At 40.0% G+C, this 21,546-nt stretch overlaps 1 protein-coding gene across 10 annotated transcripts in view; it reads left to right on the top strand.

Moving 5' to 3' along the window:
- Positions 1-21,546, top strand: part of ZNF521 (zinc finger protein 521) — a 229,987-nt gene that overhangs the window by 184,555 nt on the left and 23,886 nt on the right. For all 10 annotated transcript variants that reach the window (XM_039548429.1, XM_039548435.1, XM_039548430.1 and 7 more), the window contains 2 exons: positions 15,711-15,842; positions 18,524-18,639. In XM_039548429.1, coding sequence (XP_039404363.1) covers positions 15,711-15,842; positions 18,524-18,639 — 248 coding nt within the window. The remainder of the gene's footprint in view (positions 1-15,710; positions 15,843-18,523; positions 18,640-21,546) is intronic.

Here is a 21,546-nt window from a genome sequence, read left to right as displayed (position 1 = left end):
ACAAAATTTTATTTTCATTTAAAAAAAAAAAAAAAAGTAACTTGCAATTGCCAAAACACAGAATAACTTTTCAGTAGTGAGGAGCGAGCGGATAACCTGTCAATAGTGATGATCTAACGGCAGTCTCCAGGCTGTGCTGTGTCATCAGCCAGCTGTCAATCCCACCAGCATGTCTCAAAAGCACTAATTGTTGTGATAGTATCAGTGTGAAAGCTGCTAAGAAAAAACATAGTCCCTTGGTGCTGCTTTGCAAAAGATAGGTTGAGGATCAAAGTTCATCTTGCCTTGACTGGATTTCATTTTTGTGTGCATAGCTACCTGTTAACACATTACTAAGTACCTAAATGTAGCTGGTTGCAGCTGCAGCTATTTTGCTGGTAAAACACAACAATCAAGTTGACTGCAGTCTCCTACAAAAAAAAGTATTCACCAGCTTCACATAAAATCACCTCTTCTTCTCCTGTGCAGCCCCATTAGGCTTGGATCAGGGGAAAAATGCCTACTCCTCCTCGTTCAAGTTGATATTAGAGACTTGCTCTGGCTGTGGTTTCAGGAGTAACCCTGCTTAAGTTGCAGTTCAAGCATCATTTCTATATGCAATTTGAAATGTATATGCATGTATCTTTTATTAATACACATGTATCCGTATTGCTGTTCTTACAGCTTCTCTCTCTGCAGCGTACTTCATTCACTGCTTGATTTTGCTAAGTCCTGTAAAAGAGAGAAAGTATTTCTTTTTCTCTTTTGATTAGGAACTTCAAAGACAGAAATAATATCTGTGTTAAGATAGAGTCTAATATAACACCAGCATTAGAAGAGATATATAATTATAACTAGCAGACACCTGTCAGTAATGTTCTCTCTCAATATTCCTCCACTGTTATTTTTGGCTCCTTTTTGCTCCATTAATCCACCTATTCCCGTCTCTAAATCCCACTGCTTTTTCCTTCTCATCATCTCAAAGATCTCTCCATTTCTTTCCACCTCTACAGCCAGTACTCTTATTAGAAGCCAAGTTATATTTCACTTTAACCATGCTGTTTTTCCTCAGACTATACAACTGCAGACACCAAGCTGGTTTTGGATACTGATTTAATGTGGTTTACTTACATTTATTTGTGTTACTTTTACCCCTTTATCAAGTACAAGCATCCTGTGATCATTTTCAAAGATTTCTATCTAACCCTGCTTATGCTCCCTTGTTGAGATTCCTTTATCCCTACCTCTGTGCTCCTCTAAAGCTCACAGCTTTGAACACCTATTTCTGGAGTCACAGCCAATGTCCCATTATCTTTTGTCACAGGGCTCTTGTGCTTTGAAGAAATGCTGTCTGGACCCCTGCACAGCTCTACCTTGTCCAGCTCTGTGTCCTCTTCAACATCTAAGTTCTGCCATGCTTGCCTGGAGTGACTATTTGTTTCAGAAAAAAGGGCACAAATATGTGTGCCTTATTCAGTATTCCCAGTCACATTCTTTTCTGGCTGCTTGTCCTCACACAGAGAGGTTCTCTGGGCTAGGGCCACCCGCCTGGAATGTAGTGTGAGCTGTGGGGAATGGGTAAAAAGGCCAGGTGACAGTATATCCTGCTGTTCTCATTTCTTCAAACTCAGGTTACAGCCAAAGAATCACTTACTTGCCCACATCTCCTTTGCTCTCAGACATCTTCAGATGGTCTAGAAAAATACATTTTTGAGAAGATTTGAGTGACTGGACATTAAGGATTTGGCAAAGCTTATGCAAGCAGCAGGATTAGGGGCCTGGTTCTGCAGATGCTCAGGACATTTTACAAAGCCCTGGGTACAGAGAGAGGCAAGAGAAGAGAAGCTATATTTACCCTGGTAGGCAACACCAGAGACATGAAAACAATTGACCCCTTTGTTTCTATTTCTCCCCACTTTTGCAACCCTGCCAGGCCTAATTTAGCATCTGTGCTCACCTTCCCTGAAGGCAGTGCAGTCTTTTACTTGGCTTGAGACTGTTTTCCCAGAAACCAGTAAGTCAGCTGGCATAAGGAGAGATTTCTTGGAGAATGGGTGAGTGGGCTGGGTTCTATGGTTCCTTAGTTTTTCTGCTGCTCCGGTTGTACCTCAGGAGACCAGCAGCCTGATGAATGCATTGTTCTAAAATGTCAAAAGGACCTCTGGGCACGAAGTATTGCATCCTTCAGAACCACCCAAGTCATGCAAAAGCAAGAGAGGTGCAGCCATAGGGAAAATGTCAAGCTGGGATTGAATAGCTGTGAGCGTCATTGCCACCAGTAAACAGGATCACTTATTTGACTGGGGTAAAACAAATGCTAAAAATACACTGTGTCCATCCAAGTTCTCTCTCTCAGTATTGCAACCCCACTGCTGAGATGGGGAGTTTTATCTGCATTTGTGACCTATCCTGCATTAAAAAATAAATAAATAAAATTAAATTTAAAAAAGAAAATCAAGGAACATACAGTAGATGCATTTTACTGCCAGAGTGGAACTTCACAATCCTACCAGGGGACCTTTTTGTAATGTTTGTAATGTGCTGCTATCGTGCTTTAGCAAAGAAAAATGTCACTGCTGGGTTTTATTTTTAACAGACTTTTTTAAACATCAATTAATGCAAGCAAATGTAATGAAGCAGATCTTTCTTTTTATTTATGTTTGGGTGAAAGCAGTGAGGGGGCTTGGGGGAATGACACACATGGGCAGGGAGCAGAGGGGCAAAAAGGGCGTTGCTTCTGCAGTGCCACTGAAGAGAGGTGGATTATCCTTTTGAAATGTGTGTAAATGCAAATGGACACCCAGCTTCCAGTGGCAGTCACTAGGTTTGAGAAATCAAGCTGCCTTCGCGTGTATCATTCATGTGGCATCTTAAAAAATACACTGCAAAACATGCAGCTTATTCAACACAGAAAGTTGTGTGCTCCATTGGTGTTTACCTGCCTGAAATCAGTCAACCCTCCATGTGCACTCTTCTTATCAGAGGTAAAATGACCTAAGGAGGGACATTTGTTGCTTGTTGCATGAACTCTTTAAGAGTTGCATCATGTTGTATTTCCCCCACGCTTGAAACCATCGCAGCGCTATTGGCAGTGTTAGCCAGCTGTCTGCTGATTCTCTAACACAAAGGCAAACACATGTTCAGGACTGTAGGCAAACTCTTCTCTTCCAACATTGATTTGTTTTGCACTGCTGGGAAGAGATATCATTGAAACTGTGGCCATGCAACATTGCAGTTCTTTCACGAGGGCCTCCCATGGAATTAATGGTGATAGCTGTTGTTTGGCAGGTATATTTGACTTACCATGATGTGACGGAGTTTTGATTCAGGCACAGAGGGCACAGAATGTGTCATTCAAAGATAATGTACTATACATGAGGCAAATCTTACCGACAGAGTGAATTAAGGGCAAAGCAACAACTTTAATTTGGACTTTCCCTGCTATTGGCACTTTTTACTGAGACCTTCAGAGTGGTTTATTTTCTGAGAAGTGCTGGTATTTTGGTATATCAGCCAATTTTCTGTTTGCTATAGCTCACTTTCAAGTTGTTTTTATTTCTCTTCATAGCCAGCTTGTTGTCTTTTAATCTTTTTGGGGTCGAGGGGAGAGAAAGGGTGTGTCAGTCACATAGATAAAATGTTGGAAAGAGAAGGGGGTGGATAGATGGCTTGCAAATATGGCTTTCAGTTCAGTTGCCCCACCTCAGTTTCCTTGCTGCTCTGTGGTATTCCTCGTCAGCTGTTATTTCCAGTTCTGATCTTTGGCTTCTGGTGCCCAGCTGAACTACAGAGGCTGCCCACCTTCTCTGCTGTATAATTTTCAGGGATTTAACACAGCAATTTTTCTTCTTCTCCGCTGCCATGTCATTTATCAAGTCCAGCAATCAAACAGAAATGAACATCAACAAAATATGTTGCTTGTTTCTGAAAGTGTCGTGGGATCAAAATCTGCATGCTTCACCTAGCAAAATGCACTGCAAAATCTAACAGTGGGCTCTTGCTGGTCAGAGTGATCATGGCACAGCAAGTGAGCTTGCCATGGTTTTTTACTTCTAAAATGCCCCTGTTTTTCCAAATATGACTAGAGGGGTAATACACCTCCTTGACCTTATTTTCTGTTGTTCAAATCCTGCGTAGTGTTAAATCCCTCTGCTCACCTCCAAGTTTAATACATTTAAAATTGCTTCTTGAGTGAGGTGAAGGAAGCAATTGAAGGGGCTGGGGGATATATTCTGTCTGCTTTACATCTTTGCATCTCATGTGCTTGTTTTCCCCACTTTGTTTGGAGAAAGACTGACAACTAAGCATAACATGCCGAGTAAGTAGAGAAACTTGCTGCCTGTGAGGTTTCTGATGAAGATGCTTTGTTTTAAACAGCATCAAGGTTTCCAAACGATGGCCCTCCAGGTTTTAAAAAAAAAGACAAGGCAAGTTAAATGCACATCTTGTACCCTTCTGTTAAGAAATGCTTTTATTTCTTCATATCATTAAGAGGTTAAAGATGGAAACAAAATCCTGTGGAGCTGGCCTTTTATTACAAAGTCAGGGTATCCAATATTTAAATGATAACTTAAATGGACCTGCTCAGGTCTTGGTCAAATTGTTTCATAAAGTTAAGAAATTAAAAATTTGCCCACAACAAAAATGTCCACAGCATCTTTATAACTCCACAAGATAGCTGTAGAAATACTTCCAATTTTTTTTTTCTTTTTTTTTGTGGGTGTTAATTCCTTAGATTTCTCTGTAAAAGGGATGGCTGTCTTCACTGGCAGTCTTTTTGTCCCTGATGAAATGTAAAAAAAAAAATCTGTGTCTGCAAGTGTTTTGTGTCTCTCCTTCCATTCTTCTTCTTATTCTTCATCTGTGTCAACAGTATGTGCGGATAAATAAAATATCATCAAGAATGCTGATATCATCTTCCTTTTCCCTTTTCCCTCCTCTTACTTACAATAATGTGGGGCAAAGGTCTACTTAACATAACACAGTTACGATAACTAGTACATTTGTATTTCTGCTATGATGAGAGGTCTGCTGTAGTGAGACTCATCCACTGTTGCTGCTTCTTCTCAGCAGTGTTAATTATTCTTCAGGCTCGTGTAGCGTGTGTATGCAAACACAAAATAAGTGATCAGGGAGTAGGATATTTTTGGTTTTATTTGTTGTGTCAGTGACACTTCCACTCTGACACAAACTCACAGCACAACACTCCTGATCTGTAATGAGGTTATGTCCCAGGATGTGTGTTAAAAGCACTAAATAGTCCCTTGCTTATTCAAAATCCTCATTTATCTGAATTAATTTTGTGTCCCCCATTTCATTTGGGTAAATTAGGTTTCACAGTTTCACAATTTGATCACAAGTCTCACAATGTTCAGTACTTTTTTTTCAACCTGAGCCCCCGAAATGACAGTGCTGCATCAAAATCTCAGTCTTCATTTAAAAAAAAAATGAAATACTCACTTTCCTCGTTACACTGAAACCCTCTGAGGGGAAACTGCCCAGTGCAGACTTCCAGCCATACCCTCAGTTAAATCTCACAGTTTTTAACCCATTCTTCCCATTCTGCAGCACATGGCTTAAATAAATTTGGTTTCAGTGACTGCTGAAACCCTTGTGCATGTACACACAGCATACATGTAGGGTTGAACTGGCTCTTCCTCCCTTTCTCCCTGAGTTCTTCTGTTTTTTCTTACCTCTTCTTGTTTAAATAAACTGATACACAGAGTGAAAACTCAGTGGGCCTTTTGGAGAATACTTCAGCCAGCAAATGTAGTCTCGTAAGTTATTTATTAGAGTACGTCTTAGTAAAAGGCTAATGTCTTATAGTGGTCAGCCACCTATCTCTTGCTGTTACAGGCATGTTTTTCATATCACATTTCAGATTTCCTCAGAGCTTTACAAGTGTTTTTTGGTTTCTCACTGATGTTAATCACCTCATAATCATTTAATGTCAGGCCACATTTTTCTCCAACTCTATAACTTTTATCTGGATAGGCTATATACTGACCTGACAGCCTATACTTTTATTTTTCTCATAATGATCCTGTATTTTTTCCGTAGTTTGATGCTTGATATTTGTAACCTGCTGTTCTTTTTAATTGCTTATTGTTATTAATGATATAGTGGTAGCTTTGTTGGCTTGAAACATCTGGATGTAAAATACATCTATCATTATTGCCACAGGAGCTGCACTAAATTACTCAAGCTCTGCCCGGAAGTGTATGCTACTCTGCATTTCTTCAGTGAACTTGGAATGAAGGTTAAATTGAGACTTTGCTGTGCCTGTTCACACAGGATTCATGCCCTTGTCCTGCTTCTGCTCACCACTTCTTCTGCTCCATTCACCTTTCCAGTCTACCTCCTTCTTTGTTTATTGTTGCTGCTACATCTGTTCTCCTTCCCCGGCCAATCCTTATCTGTCTGATCCCTCTCTTTTTAGCCAATTCTTCTCTCTTTCTTCTACTCTGATGTTTCTCCTCTTTTTCCCTTATTGTTTGAAGTTCAGAATTTTGCCATTCTGTTACATCAGAGTTCACTGGAGGAAGGGGCTGTGTTCTTAAGCACCACTCCTCAATTGCTAGCATGGGGGAAATGGTATCTTTGCCTCAGTGAGGAATTAGGTTTGATCAAGGGTTGGAATAAATTTGTTAACAGTGGCATTTAGAATTTGGGAAAATAAAGCCAACCCCCAAACATGTAACATATAGAGAAAGAATAACTAATTGGCCCTCATTATTCTCTTATCTACAAATGAAGAACTTTTAATATAAAAATTCCAAAAGCTGTTTGTTCAGCTCGGTGTGAAGTCTTAGTACCAGCAGAGCAAGTGGGAAGGAGAGTGGAACAGGTTTAGAATGAAGTCTGGTCCTTTTTTGATATGTGGGCTGAAAGCTGCTTGCTTGCTTTATAGCAGAATCAAAGAGAGACATAGGGAAAGGTCAGCGCAAATTAAAGCTGAGCTTTCTCATGCTTTCCTAAAAAAACCAGCAAACTAAATCAGATGAGCAATATAAATAATTCTTTATATTAAATTGAGCTTTATCATTTTAATACATTGCTGTACAAGGAGATCTCCCCTAACTGGCAAAGCAGTTTGCTCACGTGAAAAGAATCTAATTAAATGCCCAGTTACCAGCACAGACCTGGGGGCCTTCACAGCCTGAACCTCTTCTTCCTCCCTGGTTTTTCTGAGGGTTGGGGGTGAGGAAATGGAGGTTAAGGGGAAAGAAAGCAGAAAGTTGATACACCCCAAAGTGAGTTGAAGAGCTGAATCAAAATCCCAGCAACTGCTGCTCATTCCAAAGTGTCCCTCACCTATGTAAAAAGAGGCCAAATAATCTTTGACTCATATAATAGCATTAAGATTTGGAAAACAAAATATCAATAGCATCTGATTATTAGGATATATGAAAAGCACTGTTATTTCTTCATGCTCTTTATTCAAATATCCAATATAGCTTTATTCAAATATCCAATATAACAGGAAAGCCCTACCCTATCCTACTCTCTTTTTTTTTTTTTTCATTTTTCTTTTTTTCTTCCCTATCTTTTAAGAATAAGCAGGCAATTCTTTGTAGGTTTAGATAAACAGCATTTTAGCATTTAGAGACTTTATCTTCCAGACATCTAATAGCTTCATGCCAAAAGAAGGAAGGCAACTCTGACCCTTTCTGTATACTCAGAACAAAAGAAATACCTGATGAGACTTGTGTATGAAACATAATTTCTGCTGCTGGTCCACTGTAGTGTAGAATTAATATTGACACTTTGATTGGCTCCATGTGAGATGTTTTCCCAGTACCACTAAATTTAGAACAGCTTGCATTTAGTTTATGCAACATGAAATATCCTCCCCTACCTTAAAAATTCCTCTTTTCTTTGTGCAATACTTAAAAGTAGATATACCTGTACTTCAACGAGTTCCACAAGACCCTGATGAGTGGGCATTACTAGTAGGCATGTAACATGAAATAACAGAGAAAGCTGGTTTTCCAACCAGAAAGCAAGAACAAGAAAACAAAACTGTAGTCTAGACAGTGAACAAAAATACTGAAATTGAATGAATAATGTTTAAAAAGCAAAACATTTTTATGTATATTTTTACTGTGCTTAGTTCTTCTGAATACAAATGTGATACTTTTATTATTTTTCCCCCTACAGTTTGATTAAATTATTAATATCTACTTAGCTCAGGCAACCTCTGAGCCATTCAAATTGCAATTTGACTTTACTAGAGAAGATTTGGTCGAAAAGTTTTTCTGGAAATAGGCTCTTAGTTCACAGAAGAGAACAGAGAAATACTCAATTACAACCTTAATTCCAATACTGCATTCATAATGGTGGCCAGATTAAGCAGGGTCTGATTCTTCCACCACTGTAATTTAGTAAGAGAGTTTTCATTCTCTATTTGGGATGCAGTTCTGGGGTATGGTTTCTTTATCTGTAAAATTCAGATAATAATCTGTATCTCACTGTGTAGTGAGAGGATGGAGGGCTTGATCTTACACACTTTGGCAGAATTTAGTCCCACAAAAAGTCTAGACAGGAGCCTAGAAAGATGGGAGGCCTGCTCTCCTGAGCTAGTTATGCCAGCATTTGAAGGATCAGTCACCAAGTTTTTAATCAGTGCTTACTAAGTGCTATTTGAAAAGGTAAATGTTGAGCTGGATCATCTCTCTACAAATAACTCATACCACTCAGCTTATTCCTACTGGTTTAAATTTCTTTTTATATCCCATGGTAATATTGTTTCCAAAATAAGCTCCATCACATGGGATTTTATTGCAATGATGGAGTGTAACCTTGTAATGTGTGTAGCTATGTGGTGCAACACAGACTTTTTTTCTGAACAAATTTTAATACCTTTTTCTGGTGCAGTTACAGACAAGGAGTAGCAAATTATGCATGTCCCATCAGTTGGTGAGTAACCCTGCTGCTGAATTCCTGAACTCTCTCCTGGTAGCCAGTTGCCCAGAAAATGCTGTTGTTTGATGGCAAGGGGACTTGCTGTATTCAAATTGTTCTTACTTGAGGTGAATACATGACACTTATTAAGAAATCGACCCTGCCAGTTGCCCTTTTTTATTTTCATCCAGCCTCACTGAAGCCAGACAATTTGTGGCTTTAACAGAACATACAAGGCGCATGTGGTAAGAGGAGTTCACTTACAAGCAGCCGAAGTGAGTGCAACCAAGCAAAAAAGTGAACAGTTGGTGAAGTGAAATGCATCCCTTGCTTCAGACAAAAAATACAGTGGAATGAAAGATGCAGTAGACTGGCTTTCCCTTAAGCAGATCTAATTTCAAAATCTGTCCCTGGAGAGATGAACTTTTGCTTTAATTGAGGAGGTGGATCCCAGCTCTTTGTCACTCCATCAATCAGCACCCTTTGCTGTAGCTTTAGCTGTACACTGCAGAAGGCTGTAGGATTTATTTCCTGCTTGTTGAATAAAGCTTCCTACCCAATGCTGCTGGGAGTCAGCATGGCCTGGCCTCAGCAGCACAGTGCAGGTCCCACCCTCTCCCTTCTGCTGAAGGCCAGTATCTTTCCAGGCAGTGTCATATCCTGGTCCCTACCTTCCCCTTGACAGGCTACAATTGTTGGTGACTCAAGAGTTTAGGATTGTTGCTAGGATCTTGTTTACCACCTTCCCTGGAGTGGGCAGAGTCTTGCCTAAAAATCATTCTGAACTGAAAAGAAAGCAAGAGGAAAGACGCTGCTTGGGTTGCAGCCTGATATTTTGAGTTTCTTCAGCTAACATCATGATTTTGACTGAAAGTGGTATTAAGAGTAGACACAGACCAGCATGCAGGCACCTACACGAGCAGTAGTAGGTGGCACAAGAGGGAAGGTGTGCAGGATAACTGTGCCAAGACCGTGACTGAGGAAGGAAGATATTTCCTTCTCCTGCCCTCCTGTGTCCTAATATGTGGTGACTTTCCCTGGACAGTCCAGGAAAACACAGGTGTACCTCTGTCTTTCCATCCAGTCCTCCATCCTGTCCCACCAGGATTGAATCCTTAGTTAGGACTTTAGCAAAAACTGTTTTTCTATGACAAGTTGCTCTCACGGCTGTAAATTCCAGCTGTATTCTTCTTCCTGCTGCAACTTCCAGCTGTATGCTTTGCCTTTACTATGTCTCCTTCTTTATCACTATATTCCTATCCTTTCCATGTCAGCTTCCAAAAATAACACTCTGGTGGATAATGTTCCTCATTTGAGGGGTTGTGATAATGTTTGAGAAATTGAAAATGGCAGAAGTATTAGTGCAATCAGGGAGAAATTATGAACGTGGTGCTGGAGACTTCAGGCACTCTTGCACTTCAGCTTCCAGGCTTGGAAAGCTGTTATGTGTTCTTTAGCATGTGAGGGTACATGTCATGCACATACTTGCCACAGTGGACCCTAAGACCAAATATTGAGCAGGAATGAGGTTGTCTGAAGTGGCACAGGGAAGGTGATGGTTGCGTAGGTGTGTGGCCAGCAGAATTAAAAAGATGCAGGCAAGCACAGCACTTACAAACTAGGAAGCATAAATGGCTGTACACTCTGGAAATTACAGTGTTATAGGGTGTTTTTTGTCCTTCCCCAGTTTTCTGTGTGAGATGCTGTAGCCCAGGGGTTAGCTGTCATCCATGGCATTGCTTCCTTACTCCTCAGATCTCTGGCTTATAAATGTGTGCTGCAAAATTAACTCACGTAAGAGTGAAAGCAATGCGAAGGAGAAATTGATTAAGGGGCATGGCTTGCTTGCTAAAAAAAATTATAAAGAAAACACATTGAATGTGGGAGCTGGGCATGTTTTAGACCTAAAAAAAAAAATACAGGGCCTGCAAGCCATTTCATTCCTGCATTTTGTGAGGAGGGCAGAGTTTACACGACTTCTTAGCAGATGCTTTTGAGCATGGGCCCAGCGTCGTGATGATTTGCCAGGAGGGCATCATCATCCTAGGACCTTTGCCTATAGATTTATTCAGAGTAGAAGGCACAAGGACCCTTCTGGACAATCTCGAGGGTAAATAAGAGAAAGAGTTACTTACAAACTGTTACAAATTGGTACTTGGTAATGGCTGTGGTGTTGATCAGACAATATAAGAGGGCCCCCAGTGGTTACTGACTTAACAGCTGCATGTAAGTCAGCCAGTGAACATTTGCTTGTAGCTGCTCTAGTTTTGTTTTTATTGAAGAGCAAGAAGCATAAACATGGGACACACAGTCTAGAGGCTGCTTAAAGGGTTCCACTTGTTTAAAGTGTATATTGAAATGTCAGGGCCTTCCATGAAATGAACAAGTTGTGCCTTGAGTTGGTGACACAAATTGGGCCAGGTCATCCAAAGCACTGGCTCTAGGGGAGGTGCAAGTGGGAGCATCCTGCCTGCTGTACAAGTTGCTCAGTAACTCTGCAGTATATGAGTAGCCAATACAAAGACAGAGGATCCCCAAATATGAGAATATGCTCGGCACGAAGACTGATTATATTTGGTTTTATAGCTGGTTTTCAAGTTAGTTGCTGAGGTAATGGGCTGCACCTCAATTAAAATCTACCTGCCTGCATTGAAACATTTAATATTTGTGTAAATATTAAACATTTATATGAATATTAAATGCATTTATTTGGAATTGATTCATGTTTACATTTTCCCACTATCTGAATAAAGATTGCAAATGGAAAGTAATTTACTTATGCAGAAATTCTGCATGCATCAAACTCATTTGACTGCCAGCAGTGGGTAAACCATCCCCATCCATCTTGCAAGGTCTTAATCATGTCCAAGCTCATATCCCAACCATGTAAGGGCAACAGTAAGCACCAGTTCTGTGCTGTACAGTGGGTACTTTGTTCTTGCCTTCCTCATGGTGTTGTTGGGCCCATAATGTGAAGGACGTGCTGACTTGTTTTACGATGTACCACACCAGGGAATGCAGTGCATAGTTTTCTGTTAGATTTGGAAAAGTGCAGGCTTTATATTGAAGGTTCATTTCTTTTTCATCCTTCAGCTAACTCATTTGCACTGTAATGTACTTTCCTATTCCTCCTCCTGATACTTGCAGCTTTTATACCTATTTTGCAAGCCATATTTTTAGTCTAATCCATACGGCAGTTGTCTAAAATTCCATAGCATTGCTTATTTCTTACCTATAACTCTTAATAAAAAATAAGGCTGTGCCAACCTATTATATCCTTAATAGAATATTCTAATGGTTATTAAATCAATTGACTCTGAATCTCACTTTAATAAATGAGTCAGACAGTATTTTCCAATTACTGTCAGCCGCCACCTTTCCAAAGAGCAGATTATTTTGATTGAATTTTTTAAAGCTGCTCAGCACTTTTTTTTTTTTTTTTTTTTTTTTTTGCCTGAGTAAGAGCGAAGAGCAGCAGCTCTGTTCTGCAGGGAAGGAGAGCCCTTTGGACTGTATCTGACACTCCATTCCATTTCAGATTTAACCCAAATGGAAACTGAAAATGTGACATTTCACTGTCCCTTTATTTATTAATGATATCATATTTTGCACTTCCATAGCACCCTATCAAATTGTTTGCTAAACGTGGAGATCTAGACAGAGGCCACTGTGTAAACAGAGCCTTTTGCTTCTTCTTTCCACATCTGGCACCTTTTCAAGATTTGCCACACCCCGTCTTTACCATGCCAGTGGGAGAGAAAAGACTGGCCATGCTTTTAAATTGTCTATGGAGAGCGGAGAACAGGGACAGAGCCTTGTTCCCTCATTCTTCCACAATGCTGTGTGATCCAGGCAAGTTGTGTGTCAAGAAATACAATCTTATACCTTTTCAAAGGCAGATGGCAGTGATTCTGGGTCTTCTGAGTATGGTAGATAGTCCTGGACTCTTCTCCAGCTCCTGTCTTGGTTGTATTAAAAGTCTTAAGGGATACTAATTAGGTCAGCCAGTTAAAGTAGAAATTGAAAATTAGCACCTCTTCTTTAAGGATGGGTAGTCTGAGAAACACAGGCCACACTGTCATGCCCAAGGTGATAAGAGTATGTCAGTGCTGGAGTGTGGAATGGAAGCCAGCACTCCTGACTCTTCTGCCAAGACTGTACCCTTAGCTGTGTTCCTTAAATTTAAATCATGCTGGTCTCACATTCTTGAATTCAAGGACTGAAATCTTGCCCTCTGTTCCAAGGACGTAACAGGGCAGGTGATGTGCACAAAATGGGTGAAAAAATATGTGAAGGGAGGGGTTTATAACTCGCTAACGACTTAGGAAAAATATTTTTCTGTTAGTTATACAAATGTAGTCTTAATTTAAATACAGTCTTTAGAACTTGGAGACTAAAAACATTTTATTTTTAAGAGAAAGCTTAGATTCTGCACAAATTGGTGTCTCTTGCCTGGGGAAGTTTCCTATCTGCCCCAGGCGAGTGGGTGAGGGGATTTTTCAAACCCTGTTTATAAGCCTTTAGGAAAATCATATTTGCAACATAGAATAATCAAAGTGGTTTTGATGTTTGTGACCAGGAGATCACCTTGGATCTGAGTACTATGAGAAATACAATAAGGGTCACATTTAATGGGTTTCAGTTCTTGTTGAACAAGTACAATTTCTGTGTAATTAAAATCAGTTTTGCTTAGGCATCAGGAGTGCACGCCTTTCTTCCTACTTTTTCCTTCATCAACTAAGGTAATGAAAAGACAAAAAAAGCCTTCTCTGTCTTTGTAGCTTCATATAAAAATATTTCTTTTTTGGAAGTCTTTCTTCCTTAGAATGTTTGAAGAACTCCCCGTTCAATGTTCCCATGCTCAAAAATGATTAGCATGGTTCATTTACACTTTGCCAACAGTAACTCTGTGATTTGAGAATTGTCATCGATTATCTTCACCTTGACTTGTGGAAGATCCTGAGATGGAGCTCCTTTGTCCTAATTGCTTTGACTGTGTGTATCAGCACAAACAGTTTGATGGAGAAACTTCACCCTGCAGGTTTCCTAAGTTGTAACTGCCCTTTGTGGGGAACTTGCACCATCTCCAGAACTGTCTGTTCAGTAATGACCATGGCAAGGATATGCATATAGCAGAAATATTGTCTGTCAGTCTGTACAGTCCTCAAGCTCTGCAGCTTGTAGAGGTAGTCAGCAACACTGAACACTGCTTTCAGGAAGGATTGGTAGACAAGAAAAGGAAGTTTGCAGTTTGCTGTGTCTGCATGGGAGTGATGTCACTTTGTGTAAACCTTTGTCTTTGTTGGGTTTCATCTGTCCCTTCTTATTGTGAAGAGCTCTGACACCTCATAGAAATCACACAATGGTAATTTTCAGTAGTCCCACCTGCAGAATGGCCACCACCACCTGGCTTAGCTCACACTGTCTAAAGCCCACTAATTACCCCCCTTTTGCAAAAGATGCCATGACTTACACAAAGGCTAAATTTAGCTTTCGGACTACCGAGAAGTGAAAGCTGGGGGCTACACTGACATTTTTTTTCAATTCTGATAAGTCACTAAGGGTCATTTGGGGCCGGAATGTGGCCCCACTCAGCTGCAGAAGCACTGTGTCATGTTCTCTTTACACTAGTGGGAAGGGTTGTTGTGTGGGATGCAAAACATGGGCCATGCTCTCGCCGTCCTTCGCGAATGCCCGTCATCACAGTCACTGATCATCGCTGCAGGCAGCGCTGTGTCCGGCGGGAGGCTGGCAGCCTGGCATTTAGGTGTTCAGCGTGGGCAGGGCGCTCTCCTAAATCACTCCTTCCCAACTGAGAAATGGCAGGGAGCTGTGCCAGTCACCAAGCACTTCATTCCCGCTTGTTTTTTAATAATCAGATAGAGTATTTACCTGCGAGATCAATGCTACTCGTGTAGCACACCAGTGACATACAGAAGGACCTTTTCTAAGCGGCGCTGTGGGAATTGAGGCCTCTGCAGCAGGGCTGGAAGCCACTTCTTACCTAGCAACTGTTTCTAAGTAGGACAGCCGCTGACTGCCCTCATGGCGGAGTGGATGAATCCTGCAGCACCCTCAGGAAGGGAACCTGGTGCCAGGCACCAGCCGGCCTTGGAGGACAATGGGAGGAAGCAGAGGAACAAGCGGCAGGGAGCGGGAAGGGTTTTAAAGCCACAGGACGTGGACGGGAAAGCTGCGTCAGAAGGCACATGGGGACTTTTCTGGGCTGTTCAGAGGAGAAATGCAAATAAAGAGGGAAAAAATCCAGGATTGTCAGAAAGGAAGTTTTGAAATCCTGCAGCTTGCAAAAGGTTTCATGTATGCCCACAGGACTGGGAATGTGGAGCAGGAGTGATGTGAGGGTATAAACTACCCACCCTTTTCACTCTGGTTACAAGAAACTCCACCTCAGCCGGAGTGCCAAAAACTGCATTCACAGTTCTTACCCATGGTAGACAGGATAATGTGTGATCAGCATTGAATTCCTCGCGTGCTGTTTTGCAAATGTACTTGGTTGTGACTGGGTGTCTCTGCTAAGAAATGATGTTTCAGGTCATAGTCATCATTTCCTACTGAAGGCTAATGCTCTGCAGTCCTGTTTGGTGCTAAGTGCAAGTGGAAAAATCTGTGTTCTTAATGCCCAGTCAAGTTCTGTATATTCTGAAACATTCTGGCTAAGAGAACACTTCAGCCCTTGTAGGTGCTGAGGGGCATCCATTTTCCTGAGCTTAGGGAAAGAAAAAGCTGCTCCAGTTCACAGATTGTGTTGGACTTTCTCTTTGTAAGGGCTGTGGTGAATTTCACTTTTCCTTTGATTTCTCCTGCAGATGAAGGATTGAACCATGAATGCAAACTCTGCAATCAGACATTCGACTCTCCTGCCAAACTTCAGTGCCACCTGATAGAGCACAGCTTTGAAGGCATGGGGGGCACCTTCAAATGTCCGGTGTGCTTTACAGGTAGGAGCCCATCACTGGTTGTCCCAGCCATGCCCTTAGCTTGACCTTGCAGAACTCCCTGAAAAAATGTGTCATGTGCTGGCTTTAGGTCTGTTTTAGGAGGGAACATTACATTTCGCTCATTAGTAATATTGATTAGAAATCGTTTAGAAAGCTGAGCTCCTTGGAAGGTCAGTCATCCATCTGTAAGAAGTGCATTTCAAGCTCTTCTTTCGGAAGTTTGAGATTTTTATAATTACAGAAGTGATAGTCTGTTACCTTCCACAGTATCACGTTCATTACTTCCATGTTTCAAACTTGCCAAGGTTAAAACTGTCCATAAATTTGTGGTTTAAAGCTGCAGATGTTTCCTCTAAACCAATAAAACTCAGAGCAGAATTTGGCCCCAGTTCCCAGGCATAGCCTGTGCAGCAGCATTCTCCTCTGATGGGGTAAGAAAGCCCACATGCGTGTGTTTGTTGGCTTGTGGTGAGAAGAAACACCCTTGTAATGTGCTTTAGAAAGCAAACCATGCTGTCTTGCCACAAGTCAAGTTCTGCTCTCCCCTGATACAAGTCCAAGTGTGGAATAATCCCCCCTGAGTCAGTGGTGTTATTCACTAGTAAAACCCAAGTGAGAAAATAACTTGACCCAGTAGGGCTAAGCACTGCAGTGTTTGGGCCGTAATGAAGAACAGAAAAATGCTGTTGTTGGAAATGAAAACACATTAAAAGGATGCCTACTGAGTTGTTGTGAGTTTTTTTAAGGACTTCTTAACAGAACATTTCATAAAATGATAACCTAAAACATGAATGTTAATATATAGCTTGCATTCCCAATTTTGCTTTAAAAGATGAAAATCAAAGATAATCACAAACATGACAAAACACACTTTAGGTATTGACACATCAATGGCATGCTGATTCTGGAATCCATTCAAGGTTTCTGTTTTCCATTAATGGAAGTGAAGGATTTTCATTGATAAGCAAATAGACCCTTTAATACCTTCATTTTACTTCTCTTTGTTTGGCAGCTCCATGCCCAGTAAAACCTAAGCGAGTGCTACAGAGGAGAATTAAATTTGAATTTTTCGTCTTTCAGATACAGTGGCTGGTGATGATTATTACCTCAATGTGTTCAGGTTTCACACATTTCTGTGGGTTATAAAATTAAAAAAAGACATAGTTCATCTTTACTGCACAGCTTGTCTGAGCATGGATAGTACCACCACAAACAATTTGTCTGTAAAGTGTCTGTGTTCAATAATTCTTTCAGTTAGGCATTTCTTCAAGTTTTTACTTTTATTACTGATTCTACTAATTTTTTTCCTTGTTTTTGTTTACACATTGTGGTGTGATCTTTTTTTAGTGTAATGTCATGGGTCTTCAGTTTCCAAGTTTGGGGTGTTGTAAATGCAACATGAGAACTTGCATATATAAAGAGTACCCGCTGAGGGTTCTCCATGTGACCAAGATCCCTGATAAAACTAATCCTTCAATTTCTGAGCCAGTAACCTTGTAAAATGTGTTAAAGAGTATAGAGATAAGTCGATTCCAATCTGTGTGAAATACTTCTTGCTTTTTGCTGATGGGATAAATAGACAGTGAGCATTAATCACAAACAATGATGGTTTATTAGCAATATGCCATTAAAATTATTTCAGCACATCTTGCTAGAATATTAACAAGAAGTAAAAATCACCAAAATAAGTTTTATATGGAAAATGGAATCCGATCTTTTTATTTTCCAGGGTAATGAGAAATGTGATTAAAATGTATGACTCAGAAGAACAATATTCTGATGGTTTTTGTTGCCTTGCAATTAGAATAATTTTAATGATTAGAAGTGGAGTCAAAGTCAAATGCCAGCATCTTTAATAAATCCTTTCCCTGCCTATACAGATTAATATTGTAGATGCAGACTTTTTTAGGTCACAGTGCACCAGGCATCCATCAGAAGTCAGTGCTGCCAACCCAAACACTGCCTCTGGCATATACAATTTAATTATTAATAGTATGTCTCCTAGGTAAACTGTTACACAGTCTTAGGGCCTTGTTTTGTAGTCATTAAAATTGAACATGTTTATATTATTGAAACCCTTGCATTCAGTGTGTAGGCAGAGTTGATCTTAAAGTATCCAAAGAGAATTTACCTGCAGTTCTGTTTCACATTTATAGACATTGCCCCGGTATAGCTGTGGGATATAATTTTTTGCATTAACACATTTAAATACAGAGCTGTTTGTTATATTTAACTGTAGGCACACAGAGTAAACAGGACTTTGGCATCTGTGCTTTTCAAACCTGTTGGTTGCTAGGAAATAAGTTTTGTATGTGTTCAATCAAAGTGCAGTAAGCATGAAGAAATAATTCTGAATAGGAAATGGCATTTTTAGATACTTTATACTCAAAATCTTCATCGGTTGTCCTGATAGGGTCATCTTTTTTTCTTTGCCAGTTGTTGGGATTTTTTTCCTTACACCAGGGATCTGTTTCAATTCATTTGTTTTAGAAGAAGCATCACACTTTGTAGATAAATGACATTCATTGGTACCCATATAGCAGCAGTATAAGGTAAAATCCGACTGCACTACCTAATTTTAGGTCTTGAAATTGCTCAGTGTTATTGGAAGATTGTTTATAAAAAGCTCTTCACTTACGATAAGAAAGAATGAAAAGCTTGTTGTTTGTCTATTATTTCAGTGTTTGTCCAAGCAAACAAGTTGCAGCAGCATATTTTCTCAGCCCACGGACAAGAGGACAAGATCTATGACTGCACACAGTGTCCACAGAAGTTCTTCTTCCAAACAGAGCTGCAGGTACCACACTTGTTACCTGGGGTTTATAATAGCCTTATGTATTTGATAGCTGAGTTCGAAGCTGTACTTGCCATGACCTCCTCTGATACTTGCTTATCATCAGGATGGGAATTAGAGAAGGACAAGAGAAACTGCAGGTGATTCGACCCATGCTGCTTCAAAAAGGTGCTGGCAGAAAGCCACCTGGTACAGAGCTGAATTTCAGGATTCTTGCACTGTAGGTTGTTGCAGCTCAAGGTATTCTCTAGAAGAGAGAAATGGGCATCCTATTTTTCTGCTTGATAGCCATAAAACATTTAGTAAAGCAGTGAAACGGAAAATAAATGTATTCTTTTGTCTTTAAATGTGAAAAACTATGCACTGAAGTAGGAGTGTAGTGATGGCAGAGAGGGGAAGTAGGCAGAATTTCAGAATTTCTCTTTTGACTTGGTGGGAAATAAAAATAGGGTCAAATGAATGGTATACTGTCTTTTTGTGGGCCATTGTCAGATCTGTAGCAATACTATTTATTGATGGTAAACAAAAGGAAAGAAAGAAAGAAAGAAAGAAAGAAAGAAAGAAAGAAAAAGAAAGAAAGAAAGAAAGAAAGAAAGAAAGAGAAAGAAAGAAAGAAAGAAAGAAAGAAAAAAAGAAAGAAAGAAAGAAAGAAAGAAAGAAAGAAAGAAAGAAAAGAAAGAAAGAAAGAAAGAAAGAAAGAAAAAGAAAGAAAGAAAAAAAGATGGATGTTGAACAAGATATGAAAACAGTTTTGGATGAAGGCATAATTTACTATATGTTAACATTCTGCACTGTGTGGTTCACGGTGAGAAGTGGTGCTGTCTTAATCCTGATGTACTGTTACACTTTGAGACAACTGCAGAAGACTTTCTAAATTATTTTAGTTTCTATTGAAGTACTAAGTTCGGTTGACAGAGGAAAAATTTTAAGCATTAGGATTTTTTTTTTTGTCTAAATACTTTCTGAGCTTTTTTGCAAAGTGTTTCCAATAGGTGAAACTGGTTTTTTCAGGGGAAAAAAAAAAGTATTTTTGACTAAATGATTTTCACAAATTTTGTTGTTCATCTCTGATAATAGAAATGAGGGAGTAGGGAGAAGCAGAAACACCAGCAGTTCTTGGAAAGAGAAAGGAGACATTGTTAGGGAAGAAAGATCAAAAAGAAAGAAAGAAAACCAGGAAGGGAGAAGGAGCAGGTATGCAAAAGACAGTTATGAAAAGAAAGAAACAGAAACAAAAGGTAAAAATTACTTTTAACAGAATTCAGACTGGATTTTAAAAAGCAGAATAGGTAACTGAATTATGAAGATGCAAAGCACACAGAGTGTAGCTATGATGTGTACAATCACCTCCTTGCAAGTCTATCCCACCTAAAATACACTTTCATTTCAAAATGCATGGGCTCCCAAGTAGCTGGCTTCATTTTTTTATTGTAATAAACAAACCACATGTTTTTCCACTCAAAAGTTATTCCTACCCAAGACTTAGGAAAAGATTTTGCTCTTTCCATCTAAGCCTCATTCACTGAAACTTCAACATTACTGAAGCACCTGGATTTCTAGTGAAGGGAACAAAAGGGTGTTGTTGCTACAGAGAGAAATTCTGCTCTACATAGGCTAGATGACAGTGTGTTGGTAGCTGCATGCTGCAGAAGGCTCTTAATAGACCCCCATCTCCACATCCTTAGTGACAGTCTCTCTCTGGCTTATCTACACTTGCAAAAAGGAAGAGGTATTAATTTACTTATACACTTAATTCATTCTGTTTATTGTTCTTTTTATTAACTTGGATAGCCCCACCTCAGTAGAGAATGCATTATGTTTAAAAAAAAGGCAGTGCCATCATGCCATATCCATTTATTTGTTGGGATCACTGTCTTTCTGCTCTTACCTCCAGTTACTTACCCAGGCTGGTGAAAGGGCAGCAAGGCACTTAGGCAGAGCAGTAGGGTCTGCTTTTGCTGAAAATACGTTGATCTCCAGCCCACTCTCATTTAAAACCTATTCCAGGAGGCATTGCTTTGTTCAGGCTATCTACCACCTGAAGCAGTGGAATCTTTGGCAACTGTCCTCCAGGTTATGCTTCTCTATCTGTTCACATTGCCGTGGTTTGTGCTGGCGCTTGCAGCATAGCTGTATGTTTATTCTAGCAAGAGCAGCTCCTTACTTTTTAAACTGAATATGCATCTAACATTCTTCTCCCATGCACAGGACATGCTGATCATGTCAGATTAGAAGGCAGGGTCAGCACTCCATGGTTGTAGGGCAGGCAGAGTGGGAACATGAACAAGGTAGAGCAGGGCAGAGCGCAATAGCACAGAAGTCCTATCCACATGTATGGTCCAGCTGATAATTAAAGGGAATGAATTCAAGCATACAGAAAATATAGGCATTATAATGGTGCTTAACTTGGTGTTTGGCCCTGTGTGATTCTTCACTTAGCATTTTCTGGCCCCTGTTCAGAAAGGGTAGCCTATAGGAACATAAGAATCCCCTCATACTATGTTCATCTCACCTTCTCAATGCAAAAATCAAGTAGGACTCTCTTTAGAAGTTTCCATTATTTCACTCCAGATGCTTGCCGGGAATGCAGCACAATCCCACAGGACCACATTCCGGTGAGAACAAATGACCAGTCCTGAAAATCAAACCTTCAATGTATTGCTCAACCTTCAAGTTGAAATAATGAAATTTTACAGGAATCTGCTCTTTGTTTTAAGATCCTTTTGACACTTCCTTTGTGCTCTGTACACTTCCTTTAAATGCCTTTGTGCTCAATAGCTATAGAACCAGCTTTAAACTTTTTTAGATACTACCTGCATATGGAGGAAGCAAATGGAAACCTTCTGTAACAGTTAGAAGTTTATGCTTTAAGAGTGTTCCAAGTTGTGAATTTTCATACTTACATGTTTA

Source organism: Corvus cornix, chromosome 2, assembly GCF_000738735.6.
Source record: "Corvus cornix cornix isolate S_Up_H32 chromosome 2, ASM73873v5, whole genome shotgun sequence".
Taxonomy (NCBI): Eukaryota; Metazoa; Chordata; class Aves; order Passeriformes; family Corvidae; genus Corvus; species Corvus cornix.
Note: the sequence above shows the minus strand (reverse complement) of the source record. Positions and strands in the feature narration are given on the sequence as shown.